Below are 15,724 nucleotides of genomic sequence, written 5' to 3' on the forward strand. Positions count from 1 at the left end.
GGCCCCTTTGTGCAAAACTGCATAAGATACAACAGAACACACATTCTTTCACAGTATTTACGTTTATATAATTTTATTGTTAGATAGCTCCTCTTTATTTCTTCCTTTTTTAAAAAAATCAGTTTTTCATACTGGCATTTAAGGTAAGATCTATTCTACTTCCATTTCCCTAGTTACAGGCTTCAAAAAATGGTAGGACCCAAAAGGCTCAGTTTTGTTTACATTTGGCTGCACATTTGCAAGCAGAACAAGAGACTTACTCTGTTATCTGGGCTACAGGGAGGGGCTGTATGGAGCCACTGAACCACAGAACATCAGTTAGGAGAGCAAGCAGTGGCCTTAATTCTACACCCACCAGCAGCGGCAGGCAGCCAGAAGGAAGCTGAGACCACGGTTTCCAACTGGTGAGAACTACTTTTCTCCAAAGGGCTTGTTTTTTGTCTAGGGAAAGTGCAGGTGCCTTACCTGAGCCTGCTTGCAGCAGGGGACTGAGAAGGTTGTCACAGCTGCACAGGACCCTCAGTTTGAAGGACTGTGACTACTTTTCAGCAAGCCTCCAAAAGAAGTTGGGAGAAGACTGTGGAAGGGATGCTATTGTTTCTTATTCTTGAGAAACAAAACTTTCCAAGCACACAGCTGAGCCCCCAGCTGAAGAAAATCAGGACCAAGTTGCACAGCTGGATGCTGTGGTGCTGCACACTCACAGTGGAAAGATCCTACTGCAAAGGATTTTACTTGCCCCCTAGAGAACATGAAAACAACCTGCGTTTTCATCTTTTCCTACCTTGTAAGAGGAAGGTGCTCAGGAACAATCACACTGAACATATGCATACATTCAAAGCCAGATTTCTCAGAGATTGTTTTCAAACAGGTGTTAAATCCCTCCTGCCACTGTATTGTGATGTCTCAGCCATCTTTCTGTTTTCTTTCTCAATGATGTCATCTGTGCACATTCCACTTAAACAGGGCATGTTAAACAGCATAAAAGAACAATCCAAGGAGCATACCTCACTGTTTGTTTCACCAACTTAAGCAGAGACTTGCCAAAGAGAAATGACAGGGAAAGATGAGCTCCAGTCTCTACATATAGAAGTGTGACAGTCTCCTCAGGAGAGACTGAACCCCCAAATTCCCTAGGATGTGCTCTTTATGGCCTCTCCTGGGAGCAAGAGAGTTGGGACCTACTCAGTTTTCCCTTTGGGCTAGAACATGTCATTGCATGTCTGAAAAAAAGGGGGGATGAATTCAGGTCAGAATTACTGCTGTTTTGGAGGCATCTCAGAACCTCCCACTAAGAATTCCTATTTGCAGTCTACTCAAGATATGAGCTCAGCAACCACAACTGAGTACGGATACAAAAGGCAGAGCTAGAAATGCCGGTGGATCCACACAAGTCTTTTCTGCTTTTCCTTACGCATCTGTAAAATAGAAAAATCATGCCTTGGCACCAATTTAGCAAAGCCTTTTAATACATGCCTGCTTGACAGCAGTGGGCCTGTGCGTGTTGTTTAATAACCCCTCCTTCCCATTTCTGGCTAAGAGCTTGGAGCTCAAATGCAGAACCACCTGAGCTTCTTGCTTTGACCTGAAGATCCAGATTTTCAGAGTGGAGGCTGCACCAGCAACTCCCTTCTGGTGCTCCAACACATTCTGGCTAGCGAAATACTCAATTACAGTCCTTACATTTTAAGTGTTTTCTGAAACAGGGCCAAACACAATCCAACAGCTTGTGATTACAGTTGTGACATGACCACAGGACCAGCAGAACCTGCAACTGGAGGACTCCATTATCCTATTCAAACAGCTGCATGCTACACAAAACACCCAAAGCCATCCAGTTCTCAAATTAAATGAACACAACACACCTAGTGTTTCTCTTTAATAACCACTGTGCAATTTTCTTACTCCGGTTATCTTTAATATGYGTTAGCTGCAGAAGGAAACAGGGACAGACTGATCTGTGAAGCTTCTCCAGAATCATGGGTAATGTCAAAATTTACACTGTGACCTTGCAGAGGCAGCTACGCTCTGGGCTTTGCTTCAAAGTAGGAGTTCACTTGGCATGGGTTCCCCTTTCAGACCAGCCAGGAGATTGTTAGCTGCCAGCACTGACATGGTGTTCCTCGTGGTATAGGTGGCACTCCCAATGTGCGGCAGAATCACTGTAGAGGACAGGAAGGGTTACCTCGCTCCGTTTTTGTTCACTGACCTTTTGCAGTCTTCCCTTGTCCCAACCCTCCCAGGGATCTTCCCCAAAGAGCTGATATCAAACAGCAGAACAAGAAACAAAAATCATTAACTGCCTAGACTGAATAAATGCTTAACTAGGTTATTTTTAAATTCCTCCAGCCTGAAGACAGTCAGTTAGGTGTGGGTCTTACTTTCTGCATTCAGGCTTCCTACTTACCTTATTGCATGGAAACAGTTGCTGGTCTTAGATGTAAAAAAACTATCCCTTTTACAGCCAAGCACACCAGTGAAATTTTCACGCTGTGATCTGATTCCCACACAGCCTTGGGAGGCCCTGCTCCACTACAGGCACAAACCAATACAGGACAAGGCAAAAGGCTGAAGCCTGCTCCAAAACATCATGGTACACTGGAACATGTACACATTGGGTACACTGGAAAGGTATATTTAAAGGTGAATGGTCTTTGTAGAAAGGAGCTGGAAAGTTCTAGTGCAGTCAGGGCAGAAGGTTTTTTCCACCTATGTGAAAAGGCTGCTTTTATGCAATGTAAAGAAACAAGCCAGTGCTGCTTTAATGATAAATTGTTACAAAGTTAATAATGGAAAATTACTTGCCCAGGGTGTGGAAAAAAGCCTGCATTCCAGTCTCTTTTCATTCTACAAAAGCTGAACAGCCTCTGTAAGCGGAACCCCAAATACCCTCCATCCTGCTGGTTTGGAGGGAAAAAGTCCTCCTGTGATGAATTGTGGAGCCCAGTCCTTTCTTCAACAAACAAGGATTGCACTTGGGTTCTCTGTATGCTGCAAAAGCAAAGTCCACACCTCTTCTTCCTCTACCTATCCAGTGTTCTTCCAGCTGATGAAACTATTTGGCAGTTTTGTGTGAAATCTACCAAAAGTTTCAGAATCATCAAAGTCTCACTTCTGTGAAAATAAGTATTCTCTGAATGTATGTATTTATTTTTTTCTTGCTTGGTGTTTCAGAGCTCTACATTCTCTGAGGCCCTGCAAATTATTTCTGGAAAGTCTCAGCTTTTATCATTCCTCACATTATCTACTATGGGACCCAGATACAACACAGTAAAAACAAGTTTTTAACAGAAAGATAATCAAAGTAACAGCTATGAACCTGAACTTCAGTAATGGACACCCAGTGATGGCCAGTCCCAAATTTTCACTCTGAATTCCCTGCAGTTTATTTATAGAACAGATTTTTCTTCCTCCTAAAACATACTTCCTTGAAAGGGGACATTCTGTTGCCATCTGCACAGCCATTCTGGTACTTTGCCCATGCAAATGAAGATGCACATACCGAACCTCATACTTAATGAGTCAGCTTGACCAACTGAGGTATGCAACAGGAAGCTGCTCTGGCCCAGGTCACAGCCTTCAACTCTGGAGACTACCCAAATGAAACAGAGACATTCAGGTAGGGAAAGGCATTCTGGCATTTTAACAGGCAATGAAGCTGCAAGCAATCACAGCCAGTTACTTTTTAACTAGAAGCAAGTGTTTGCTCTGCATTACATTTGTATCTCTTTTCTGCCTCTAGGGATACAAGCAAATCTCCTGACCTTGTGTCTGAGTAAGTCCCTCTTTGCAACTAATTTGATTCATATGCTTCCCTGTTTGGAGGAGGGGAAGAGCTACTGACCCCAGCTTGCATGGGAAGGGCTGAGCAACTCTCTGAAGGTCACACAGTGGAAGCCAGTGACTACACCAGGAACAGACTCTAACACATCCTGCGCTGTTGGCAAGCCTGTTGTTGTGTCTGCAGGGACAGTGGTTGCACTGGTGAGCTGCAAGGCTATGGAAAACACCCACCAGCACAACCCATTGATGGCAACAACATGAATATACAGAGATCCCAGGAAAATGCTGTGGGCAGCTAGCATCCTTCACCTCTGTGGTTGCTCCACTAAAACATCATCCTGCTCAGCATGGGATCTAATTCTGGGGAGAGCACTGGAGAGTTAATAGCAATCACCTACTGCCTCTGTTTCAGATGCTCCTGCTTCCATTTCAACAGCCTGAGAAAGCTGGACCACACCACAGGCAGAGTTTCTCCCCTCCTAACCACCCCTCCTGACCTATCCTAACCTCCTCCAGAGGAGACATAAGCTCTTGCCCTAGCCCTGACACACTCCCACACACCTGATGCCTGTTATTATCCATAGAATGGGCTGTCTGAGCTTGCTGTAGCCCCTCATTCCAAGTGCATGTTGCCTTGGGCTGCACCATTCAATGCTGCCCATTAGACCTCAGGCTCTCAAGGGGAGGCAGCTGGACTAACTGCAAAGAAACCTGTGCCTATCCTATAGCACACACACTTACACTTCAGCTCGGGGCTCTCTAATTCACTGACATCTGCAAGAGAACTTGCATGCCAGGACAAGGCAAGCACTTAAATGAACTGTACTTCTGAACATGTATACACAGTCTGAACCCTGCAGCCCTGACTTACAGTGGATGGCCTAGCTGGTGAATCTGGCAAAGGCTGGAGTGCTCCCAGACCTGATATTCTGCTAGGCAGAGTCCATATGGAATATTTTGCTACCAGAATATATGCCCTGGAACTTAAAGCAATTCCAGAGCTTGGCAGGGCATAAGCAGGGATTCTGGGGTTTGGATTCATGCACCTGCTGGTATTGAACTGCTTTGTGACTTTAAGCCCAATTTCTCAGTTTACTGAATGCAGAGATCAATCCATTAGGAAGATATTAAAAAATGAGCCAATCTCATCTATCTTTTGCAGTGTTAAAATTCCTCCCAAACTTAATTTATATTATATTAATAAGGCCTTCTAATAGTTTCCCTTGTTGTACAATGGCACAGTTCTATCAACAAACTGCTTAAACACCCATGATTTTCCTGTCCTTTCACATGTCGGCTCTTTCTCAGCACTCACAGGTTCACATGGACTGAAATTCCTTATCAAATCAACTAAGAGGTCACTTGCCCTAAGCACGGGAAACACTGCAACAGGAAGCTGCAAGAGGATGGACAGAAGAGGTCCCAGCTTCCAATACAGCAACTTACCACAGTTCTTGAGTGAGAGCAGAGGGTGATCAGTGGGCAGTGGCTCTGGAGTTGTGACATCCAGGCCAGCAGCTGCGATCTGGCCATTGACTAATGCATTGTACAGGTCCTCCTGGTTTACGACAGCCCCCCTGGGAAACATAGAGCAGACAGATGCTCACACCGCTCCCAAGCAGTCCTGCTGGCTCCTAAGGATGCTGGCTCCCACATGAACATGAGCACAGCGGCCTAGGCAGTGGGAGCTGTTTAGCAAAGCTAAGACACAGGCCACAAACACGTTCAGCTGTTCTTGCTATGCATGACACCCTCATGCTGTGCCATGCTGAGTCTCCAGGGGCAGGCAGCTTGCTGGCTGGCTGAACAGAATTCAGATCCAGTCTGGAGGCATCTGAATTTTAAATATACATAAGCCCAGATGTTTCATCTATTGGGGAGTGGGGAATAAAGGAGACATCTTTCCTCTATCTGAGGAACAAGGAGCCTGCTTTCAAAGTTGTGATAACTCCCTGTACTAGCCCAACTTCTTCAGGCACGGTGTGAATTGCTCTCACTTGCCCACTGATAGTTCACCATTCAATGGTGAGAAGAGCAATGCACCATAATGACACAAAAAGTTACTGAGTGTGAACAGTGCAGATGATCTAGGCACGCACAGGCAATCAGTGCGACACTGCCCAGAATGGCTGGGATTATGGTGCAAGTGCCAGGCAGCACAGGTTCTGCCCTGGCATTGTACTTAGCAAGAAGGCAGTGGGGTCGGGAGGCTACTGCTGGGACCAGCCATGCAGCCCTGTCTGAGCCACCTCCTTCCAAAGTAAGTTGTGTGCCAATGAATTGTTCAGGTGGTCGCAGCACTTTCCTGAAGAATTGCTTAGCCTCACCCTCCTGTGACTGAACAGTCATCCCTCCATCCATCCCAGTAAACACATGGCTCTGGGGCTAAACACATGGCCATGGGAAAGAGACAGAGTATGTAGTCCCCTGAACAATTTATCATGCTTTTGGCTTGATCCCAAAAGACCTGGAGATGGAGAAAGTAGGCCACAAGCTGGAGGAACTGTCCTTGTGGCTGCAGCAGTGACAATTTCACATGCTCCCTGGACTCCCAGAACAAACATATCTCACAGCTTATGCCCCTGTGCAACCACAGCTATTGTCAGGGTGCTAGAGCCATACAGCCCTGGCAGGAGACTGGGTTACCTGCTTGTGTTGATGAACACAGAATTTTCCTTCATTCTGCAGAAGAAATCCTTGTTGCATATTCCCTGGGTTTCAGGAGTCAAGGCACATGTCACGACAATGAAGTCTGACTCTTCAGCCAGCCTTGTGATTGGGACTGAGTGGAGAAACACAGATCAGAGCTCTGCTCAGAGACTTCACTAAGATATCTCAGGAACCCTCATATTCATAAGGTTTAGCAACAGTGAGTGCTGCTTTGGAAAGACTTGGCTGACTTTTTTCCAGGGACAGGGAGAAAGAGGGACTGGCAAACACAAACAGATACCGCACAGAGGGATGGAGCCATGTTCCTACAGATATTATTGTAGTGTTTCATTTCACTTTTAAATAAAAATTAGCCCAAAAGAAAACCTAAGAAAGCTTCAGTCATCTAGCCCAAAGGGGGCTTTAGTGTGTATTTCACATTTAGATAGCAAAATGTTGCAGTGACAGTTCATACCAACATTAAACTCTCTCTCTTCAGTACCTACAGATAATGACGTGTGCAACTTTCACTCTGGGAGGCAAGGAAAGGAAAGTACAGGGAGCCTGACAAAGTCTAGCAACAACTTTCAATGTGCAAAAAAGTAAAAAAGGGCACCGAACTGGAAATGTGCTTTGTTTCAGACTAAAAAATTAATGCTTGATTCAGACAGGCCTGCAGAAAAATCCCCCATTCAGTAGCTACCAGATATCCCCAGGCTTGGTTGCATGTGACATTTGTTTTAAAACACGAGGTTAAAGCCAATGTTTGTTTTCAGCAGCCAACATCCACTGCCAGTTATGATCTCTAGTAAGTCTCAGCCTATCCCCTCCTCCCTGCTTCTCCTCTGTTGTGATACCTTTAGGCAACCTACTGGATCCATATAACCCTCCCCCTACTCTCACTCCCTCTCCTCCTGAAGGCAGCTGCCACTCTCCTCTTCAATTTCACTGTTCCATTCTATCTGATTTTGAGAATGAAATGAACTGAAAATTATAAATAGACATAGGAAAGATGAAAGTCAAAAGCAACAGAAATAACCACAGTCAAGGTTTCCTAGTTAAAGCTTAAATGCATCAAGCTAACCTACTTCTAAGAGTGGCTGAGTCACAAGAGTCACTTAGGTCAAGGGAATCAAAATTTCTTCTCTTGTCATCCAGTTCCACCATGTAACAAATGTTCAAGGTTCACTGTCAGCTGCTTCTGATATCGCCATAACAATTTAGCCCAGCTAGACTGATGAACCCTCCTGGAAACCTCCAGCCTTCAGGAGCTTTCCAGCTCCGAACCTTCACTCCTCTAGATGACATCTTCCCAGAACCATTTAATTTGTGTTGTTTGGTACCCTGCAGCTAAAGATTAACTGTCTTCCCTGCTTCATTTATATTTCTTACCAAACTCAGCTTGAAACTCTGCAGCAATCTCTGGTTTCGGGTGACTGCCAGCATACAAAAATTTCTTGACTCCAAATGGCTTTAGACGGCGGGCAACTGCCTGTCCTAGAAACAAGAGATGAGATCTTACAGGCAGTGTGCAAACTTCTGCAGAGAGACATATAACAGAGAAACCACCACCCAGGCACAGGGGTCAAATGCTGCCTCTCTATTGTCCCAAAGGTGGCATCTTTTGGCAAGCTCACATTTGGTTTAGCTGAAAGTAAAGCAACTGGTAGAACATATCACTCGCTAAAGGATCACAGTAGCGTCTCTAACTGGGATTGCTCCCATGAGGCTTGATTCAAGTTTGGAGCATGTAAGGGCGGAAATAAAGGGCAGATGTGTTCTGTTTCTCCTCAAGGGAGCATGAATGAATTCTCAACTACGATGGAGCTGCAGCAAAGGGAACCATGGTATGTTAGGCCTGAAGTAACCCAGAAAGCAAACTGAAAAGCCAGTAAAATAAGCAATCTGTTGACAAAGTCCACAACTGAACAGAAAACAGCATGTTATTTTGGACTTTGTTTGGGATGCTTGTTTAACTGAAAATTCAGAGAAAAGCATCCAGTTTACATTCAGATACACTGGATGTGAACACTTGAATGCTTAAAAATTTAAGGTCTAGGCCTGATGAGTCAAGATCACTTTTCTAAGATGCTCCACCTAGCCTTCCTTGTGGTTCTAATAGATTTTAAAGAGGGACAACAAGGGAAAACAACTTGGCTGAAATTCCAGGAGTACTACGCCATAACTGGAGACAGACAGATTTTGTACATGACATGCACTTACCTATCCTTCCCAAGCCTAAGATGCCCACGATACTGTCAGACAGACCATAGCCACACATCCACAAGGGCTTCCATGTTGTCCAGCCACCACTAGCAGAGAGAGTGAGATAGAAATACACGTTAGAAAAAAAAGGGAGCGCCTACCTCAAAGCCCAGCTCAGCATCTGGACAAGTACACCACAAATTACAAGCATTGCAGAGGTCTCTGCCTCTCTGTCAGACACAGATGATCTTAAAAATGCGGATATGACCAGGCTCTCGGAGGTAGTTGTTTCAGGCTACCTCTGTGGCCTCTGCAGGGATCTGCTCAAATCTTGGGTAAGCAGCAGCAGCCTTGGGACTGATTTAATTTATGCACTACTAACCACAGCCCTGGGAATGGCTGCCATACAACAAACTCTGGTCAGATCTTTCTCTCATTTCCTCCACAAAGGGCTTGGAGTAGCCCCAGTTGCTCACTTCCACAGATCCTGTAGCTAGCATACACAGGGGAGTTCAGAGGACACTTCTGTCCTTTTAACAGCCCTTGAACAATATACCTCCACTCGCAGAAATGCAGGGGACTCCATTTGAGCCTGCAAGACATTCACTACCGGTTTGGTGGAACACTGACTTCGGCCCCATTTCATTTGTCCAGTGTTGCATGCATTCCCCTGCAATATTCAACCCTGGGGTGACTGAACTTAAAAGCTAGCCCCTACTCCAGCACTCGGCTGTGAATACTCACTTCTTCACCTCCTCTACTGACTCTGGCAACCGGCGGCACGTAGCTAGGAGTAAAGCTACAGAGAGCTCGGCAGTGGCATCGGTCAAGACATCAGGTGTGTACCCTACACGGATCCCTCTGCAAGGCAAGCAGAACACTCAGGTCTCTGGGGATTAACGCAGCTGACTGTGGGGTACTTAACTCATATTTTCAGGAAAGATGCCGATGTTACACCTCTTCTAGGTATTTATGCTATCACATATGAGAGGACATTTCTTTCATCTGAAGACTCTTCCAGCTGGGGTTTTGTCCAAGCAAGATGGAAGTGCAAGTTGCAAAGCTCTCTCCATGAAAATCCACCTTTGGGGCCTGTGCTGAAGCAACCTACAGATCTACTGCACTAACTGCAGGATGAATTCTGAGTTTTCACAGCCTTCCTCAGTCTCCTTCATTCCAGCTTGATTCTCTCTGCTTTCACTCTGTCATTCACAGCTAGGCATACAACTAGGCAAAAACAGTGATATGGGATGGAAGGCACCCCAAAGAAAAAACAACATATTTAGGAACCAGCAGGCAAGAAACAAATGTTACCGCTTTTTAATTTCATGTAAGGCAAGGTGGTCAAACCCCACAGACATAGTGCTGATGACTTTCAGGCCGGACCCTGCAAAACACCAGGACAATGCTCAGAATGGTCAATGGTCAGAATCACGCCAGCTTGAAAACAAAAGCAGCCACCAAATCAGCCAACCAACCAGCCAACCAACCAACCAACCAACCAAGAGAGGGCAGAACTCTTGCAGTGGCCAGTCTGCAGTTCAAATCCACATGGTTTTTCATCCACTGGAGTTCCCAGCAATGGCTGGGGCTGAATCTAACAAGGAGGAAATTTGGGCTTTTTTGCCAGGAAGTTTATTTTGTACATTCAGCAGTAGTTTCCAGCTGTCACTTGCGCTACAGAAGCAGCCTGCCACCTGCTGTCCCCTTGGCAGGACTAGGAAACTGGGCCTGAAACACTGACTGGTCCACCCATCTCCCATCTGCTTGGCTACCGCAAGGGCCATCTAGGGCTGCCTGTATCCTGGCAGTTTGCTGCCTGCAGGGACAGAGAAACCAGCCTTGGAATAACTTTTAGACATCATCATGTACTTCAGACATCTGAAAAGCCATTTCCAGAGCTCAAGACCAGGGGGACCTTCAGGCTAGTTCTGCCAGGCTCCTGAACATGCGTGGTTATTCTGGGGGGGGGCAAGATTTGTTAAAGAGGTGCAACTTCATCAAGGACTCTGTCCCTGGGAAAAGCTGGGAAATCAACCCCTCCTATTAATCCAGGAACTGATGATACAGTTTTGGTATCTCGCTCCCTCCTCCCCCTGTCACATCCAGTGTTTCTTCCACCTTCCCTATTCTCCTTCCCCCCCACCTTATGCTCCTTGCAGCTGGAAGGCAGCCCTGGGATTTGAAGGCCCTCCTTACTGCGTGACAGCAAGGGATGACCCCTGACAACACTATACGCACCTGCTGCATCAAGGACCTCTTTGTCTATGCGGTCAGACAAGAGACAGAGCAAGCCCTGCTTCCCTGCCACCCCCGCTAGCAGCTCAGCGCGCGGGACAGGCTCATTTGAATCCCACTGCTGGACGGTGCAGCTGCGGAGAACACAGGCAGTTACCACGGGAGACGGCTGACCGTTCTTCCCCCGCACGACCGCAGGGTCCCCGCCGGGCAGCGACTCACACAGCACCTCGAGACGGACCAGAGCTACGGGCTGCCCCTCGGCGCGGTATGCGGCGCCGTGCTCCCCGCTCCTCGGGCGCGGAGCGGAGCTGCCGCAAGGGCTTACTCGCCTGCCCGCAGCGCCGCAGCATTGCACCGCTCCGAAACGTGGCCCCCTACGGCTCTGCGTCCGAGAGAAACGCAGCCTGGAGGCCCGCAACCCGCCGGGGGCCCCGCTGGCAGCCGCCGCGGGCAGGGTGGACGGCGCCGGGAGTCGGCTGCCGCAGGCCCCCCGCCGCGCCGCTCCCACGGCGGCCTCCCCAGCGCGCCCGGCCCGGGCCGAGGACAGGCCGGCGGACGCGGGGGCGAAGCGCTCGGCTGCCGGGCGCAGGGCGAGGCAAGCAGGTCCCTGCCGCTCCCCGCCGGGCCGGCCCCGCTTACCCGCCGGCCTCCGAGAGCGCCCGCAGCCCCGCGGCCGGGATCCGCCGCGTCACGAACACCTCCATGGCCCAGCGCGCCGTCCGCATCCGCCGCCGCGCCGCGCCGCGCCGATCGAGCGGAGCCGAGCGCCGCGCGCCGCACCGCCCCCCGGCGGCCGGCGCGGCGCCGCTTTCCCCCTAGTGCCCCCTGGAGAGTCCGCAGAGCGTGCAGCCTCCCCTAGGATGCGGTGGGGTTTGGTACCATCACAAAAAGGGGGTGCACAGGGCACGCAGGCAGGTGGTGCTGCGAGAGCTGCGGGGCCGGTCCTGCATGCACATGGTTCAGGGTTTCACCAGCAAGGGTTGGTGCAATGGTCCTTGGAGGGCCTTCCTGAGTCAGCTGCCCAGGCAAGGCCCCTGGGAGGTGACCTCCAGATATCAGTGTCTCAGGCTGTCTTTCCTGAGCTGCATGACTTTACTAAGAGACCTACATGGGGAACATCTCCCCGCACTGGGTCTAAGACTGCAAGGCTTTTTCTTTTCCCCCACCCCTCCAGTACTCTCCTGTCTTTTCCACAGCACAGATAGACCTCCTCTGTGTGTAGTGGGCCATTGCAGCTGGAGCAATTCACCGGGCATGGATACAATGTGTCCCCAGCAGCAACAGCAGATCCATGGAGCAGATCAGACACCATCCACATGTATCCCCTAGCCCACCCAATAACAAACACGCACGCATTTTGCAGAAGGCTGGCTTTTCCATCAGCTAATGACTGAGTGGTGTTGAGCTCCTCCGGAATAGTATGGCATCGAGCAGAGCTGCAGAGCATTTCCAGCACTAGCATCTTGATTTGCTAGGATCTTCCCAGCCCTTTTGCAGCTGTCAGCAAATGGAGAGCTTTGTAAGTTGTACAGGAAAGTGTGAGGCCACAGGAACACCACAGCTTGCTTTGGAGAGGGAAGGGATGGTTACCAGTTTCCATGACTGGTTACAGAAGTGAGTAGAAGGCCCTTGAAGGAAGGAGGCAGACATGGGGAAGGACTCCTAAAAGCACAGGCTGCTGATTCACCCATACCTCCATGGCCCCATCTTCTCAGCATCCCTCATGTCCTGGAGTTGAAACTGCCTCAACTCTTGCAGCTTCTTTCAGCTTCCTTACTCTTGCTGCTGCCACAGAAAGAACAACAGCCTTGACTTTTCCCTCCTCTCCTCTATCTCTGTAATGCAAAGCAGCTGCCTCCCAAAGAGCTGCCAGCTGACCAGAGCCCCTCCAGGCCTGTCTTGTGTGTAGGAATTTCCCCTGGGCACAGAACCTGGAAGCTGCAGTCTACTGAGCACTGAGAGCAGGCTCAAGACTGCAAAGATGCTAGGAACTGGGCTTGTAAGTGGCAGAGAGTCACTTTTGTTGACATGCATGTCCTCAGAGTGTGCTGTATCTCAGGCTCAGTCTGCCACTGCACAGCTTCTGGCCATATAGCTCTTGAACATGGTCATCCAGGTTGGGATGCGCTCTCCCTGCTGGCAAGCATGTTGAAGGAGGTTAACATCATTGTCTCTGTCATCTCTTACCATTGATGACTTACCCAAAGCTCAGAGAAGAGACAGGAATCAACTCCAAACTTCTCCCAAGCGTTACTGATGAGGACTGCCTTTGTCCTACCTCCAATCTCCAGCGTGGGATAGAGAGGGGTGTGGAGTCAGGAGAGAATTCAGGAGCAAAGGAGGGGGGGCACAAAGGAGAAACTGTACGTGGCAGACAAAACAAACCACCCTTTTGCAACATGAATAACGAACTAGCTGGGGAAGACCAGACAGTTTTATCCAGTTGCACAGCGGAGGAGGGAGCAGTGGGAAGGTATTGCAGTCCCTCCCCCCCCCACCCCCCCGACCACAAAGGGTTGCATACCAAAAAAAAATTGCTGATCATAGACTAAGTGTTGACCTATAGTGCCCCTAGTCTCATTATTCCTGATTACAATATTAAAAAACATGCCCTTTGCTGTGTAACGATATGTAAATAAGGAGGCATACCCCCCCCAACAACTGCGCAAATGGCAATCTGGCCAATGAAGTATAACTGCCGTGTTTCCACATCCCACCTTCAGCAATTACAAAACAGAGAACAGCTCACTAAAATTTTGGAAAGGAAGAAAACTGAACCGCCGACCTGTTCACCCGAGATTGCTGAGCGACCCTCCTTCTCCCCTCCCCCAAACAGGGATGCCTCTTTGGTAAGATTTGCGCCTCCGACAACGTTGGACGTTACCCGGGGAAATATATTATTATTAAAAGCATTTAATTGTTAGTTTCAGCTCAAAGAAAATTTCTAGCAGCAAGTGCATTTATCAATGGCAATTCCGAACCTGTTGTATCTGTTGCTTTAATAAATTGCTTTTTCTTTTCAACTTTGCGAAACTGACTCAGGGAAGGTCCTTGAACAAGGGGCTCTGGCAGGCAAACATAAATTATAAAGGTAAGGACGGGCCTTCCTTCCCTCCCTTAATGAGACAAGGGGTTAAGATACCAGCTGAAGGGGCTACAACTGCAATGGGGAAATGAGTGAATCCAGACAGATGAGTCAGTACATGTGGCCCAGGGTTCCCCACCTCCAACCCAGCCTGCCTGCTGCTCAAACATAAGGTAATGCCTTCAGTGGAAGGGTCTCTTACACCACGTGTGTGTGCTCTGGGTACACAGAGAATGTGTCTTTAGGCACTGGCTGTAGAAGGACTCATACAATATCCTGATCAGGTGAGTTCTGCATGAATTTCCATCATGCCAAGAATACATTGCAATCTCTGTGCCAACAGCCATACATTTGGGCAGTGTTATAGGTTGGCACAGTGACTTTCCCAGGCTGGTTCTGCCACACACACAGTGAGTGTCAATCCCAAACTGATTTTTTCTTATTCCTGGGATCACAAAGCCAACTGTAGCAAAGCTGAGGACTGAACATAACTGGTTTGGAAGTGTAGCGTTTGTGCTTACAGTCCTTCTACCATGGAAGCAGGGAGAAAAATAATTTCCAGGCATGCACACCCAGGCAATTTGCACACCATCTGTRAATAAGAGATTTTTCATAACCTTTAGGAACAAAGCTTCTCCCCAGAATGACCAGCATCATCTATTTATGGCAAGGAAACAGGCAGGTCTCGGCCCCAACAGAGAGGAATGGAGAAAAAAAGGAATAAGATGATCAGCTGCATCAATGGCTTCATGCTTGAAGGAGAGCAGTTTCTCAAGGTTCTGGTAGGGTTCTAACATAGCTGCTGCAATGCTGGGATTTCAGAGAGCCCCTCAAATCCAACCGGCTAACGAAGAGAACTCTACACTAGGGATGGGGGCAGCTGTCCAGAGCTCAGAGTAATGTGCACACGCTGATCTCAAAGAAACAATAAAATCCTTGTTCATGAATTTGTCAGGTGGACCTGAGGAGGGTACCAGCCACAGCAGTTCAGCCTGACCCACTGGTTCAAATTTCATCTAGGGATGGCACACCAGCTGGTAAAATGCACAAAAGGTTTGTTGTGATTTGTAAACTCAGCTCTGGGAGACCCTGGAAAGGAACAGGCCTGACCCATCTATCTCACTCCAGAAATCTGCTTAAAACAGAATGTTTGATTTTTGTGCCCAGTGCCAAACTGACATATGCTTAATAATCTGTTCTCAACAATTACATTCCTTGCACCTATTTTCTAGTACCTTTCCCTCTGCAACAACCATCATTCTCCAAGGCATGGATGAATTTGCCTGCTCTGCATATTTTCTACTGATAACACTGCTGGTCTAGGTTCTTTTCCCTTTGTGCTTGTAAAAGCATTATGATCAGAGAATAACAACTGATTAGAATATGCTGAGTTGTGTCTTCTCACAGGAGAATAGGTGGGCAGCACTGTGAAAATGCCTGTGGTGGCTGGAGATATGCGAACTGCCCAGAACAAGGCAAAAATGGAACATAAATTTTAGTTGAAAAACTAGGAGTCTTAAGGCATGGATGAAATACAAAACACTGCAAGAAGACACAAAAAATGCAAGGAAGGGAGTAAGATGAGGTGAATGGAAAGATTTCTCCTTTGGTTGATACAGGATTTGGTAACATTTGTGGTTTGCCAGCCAAATTTTTCACTGCTGTAAAAATGGAGAGTCCTTATACAATGTTTAATATACACCTGTTTTTTGAAGTTCCAGTGTAGGAAGAACATAACCTGAATTCACAAAGGAAAAACAA

The 15,724-nt window shown here is 47.8% G+C and overlaps 1 protein-coding gene across 4 annotated transcripts; it reads right to left on the minus strand.

Moving 5' to 3' along the window:
• Positions 1 to 43: 43 nt before the first annotated feature.
• On the minus strand, positions 44 to 11,611 carry LOC112969701 (glyoxylate reductase/hydroxypyruvate reductase-like). Of its 4 annotated transcripts, XM_026073247.1 has the most exons (10): positions 11,518 to 11,611; positions 10,879 to 11,009; positions 9,952 to 10,024; positions 9,382 to 9,498; positions 8,656 to 8,744; positions 7,825 to 7,929; positions 6,430 to 6,565; positions 5,230 to 5,360; positions 3,503 to 3,592; positions 48 to 2,162 (listed from the first exon to the last, which is right to left on the minus strand). In XM_026073247.1, the coding sequence occupies exons 1-10, from the start codon at positions 11,601 to 11,603 to the stop codon at positions 2,041 to 2,043; spliced, it is 1,080 nt and encodes a 359-aa protein (XP_025929032.1). In that variant the 5' UTR covers positions 11,604 to 11,611; the 3' UTR covers positions 48 to 2,040. The 4 variants fall into 4 exon arrangements, with proteins under 4 accessions (XP_025929034.1, XP_025929035.1, XP_025929032.1 ...); XM_026073250.1 differs by lacking the exon at positions 10,879 to 11,009 and having other exon boundaries at positions 47 to 2,162; positions 11,518 to 11,601; XM_026073248.1 differs by lacking the exon at positions 3,503 to 3,592 and having other exon boundaries at positions 57 to 2,162.
• Between the last annotated feature and the right edge of the window lie 4,113 nt (positions 11,612 to 15,724).

The sequence above is a fragment of the Apteryx rowi genome, unplaced genomic scaffold, assembly GCF_003343035.1.
Source record: "Apteryx rowi isolate R43461 unplaced genomic scaffold, aptRow1 scaffold_364, whole genome shotgun sequence".
In the NCBI taxonomy this organism is placed as follows: Eukaryota; Metazoa; Chordata; class Aves; order Apterygiformes; family Apterygidae; genus Apteryx; species Apteryx rowi.

Coding starts and splice junctions, on each gene's coding strand:
- LOC112969701 (XM_026073247.1), bottom strand. CDS start 11,603: ATGCGGACGGCGCGCTGGGCCATGGAGGTGTTCGTGACGCGGCGGATC. Junction 10,025..10,878: donor AGAGGTCCTTGATGCAGCAG/GTGCGTATAGTG, acceptor GGTGTTTTGCAG/GGTCCGGCCTGAAAGTCATC. Junction 5,361..6,429: donor GTGTTCATCAACACAAGCAG/GTAACCCAGTCT, acceptor TATGTTTCCCAG/GGGGGCTGTCGTAAACCAGG.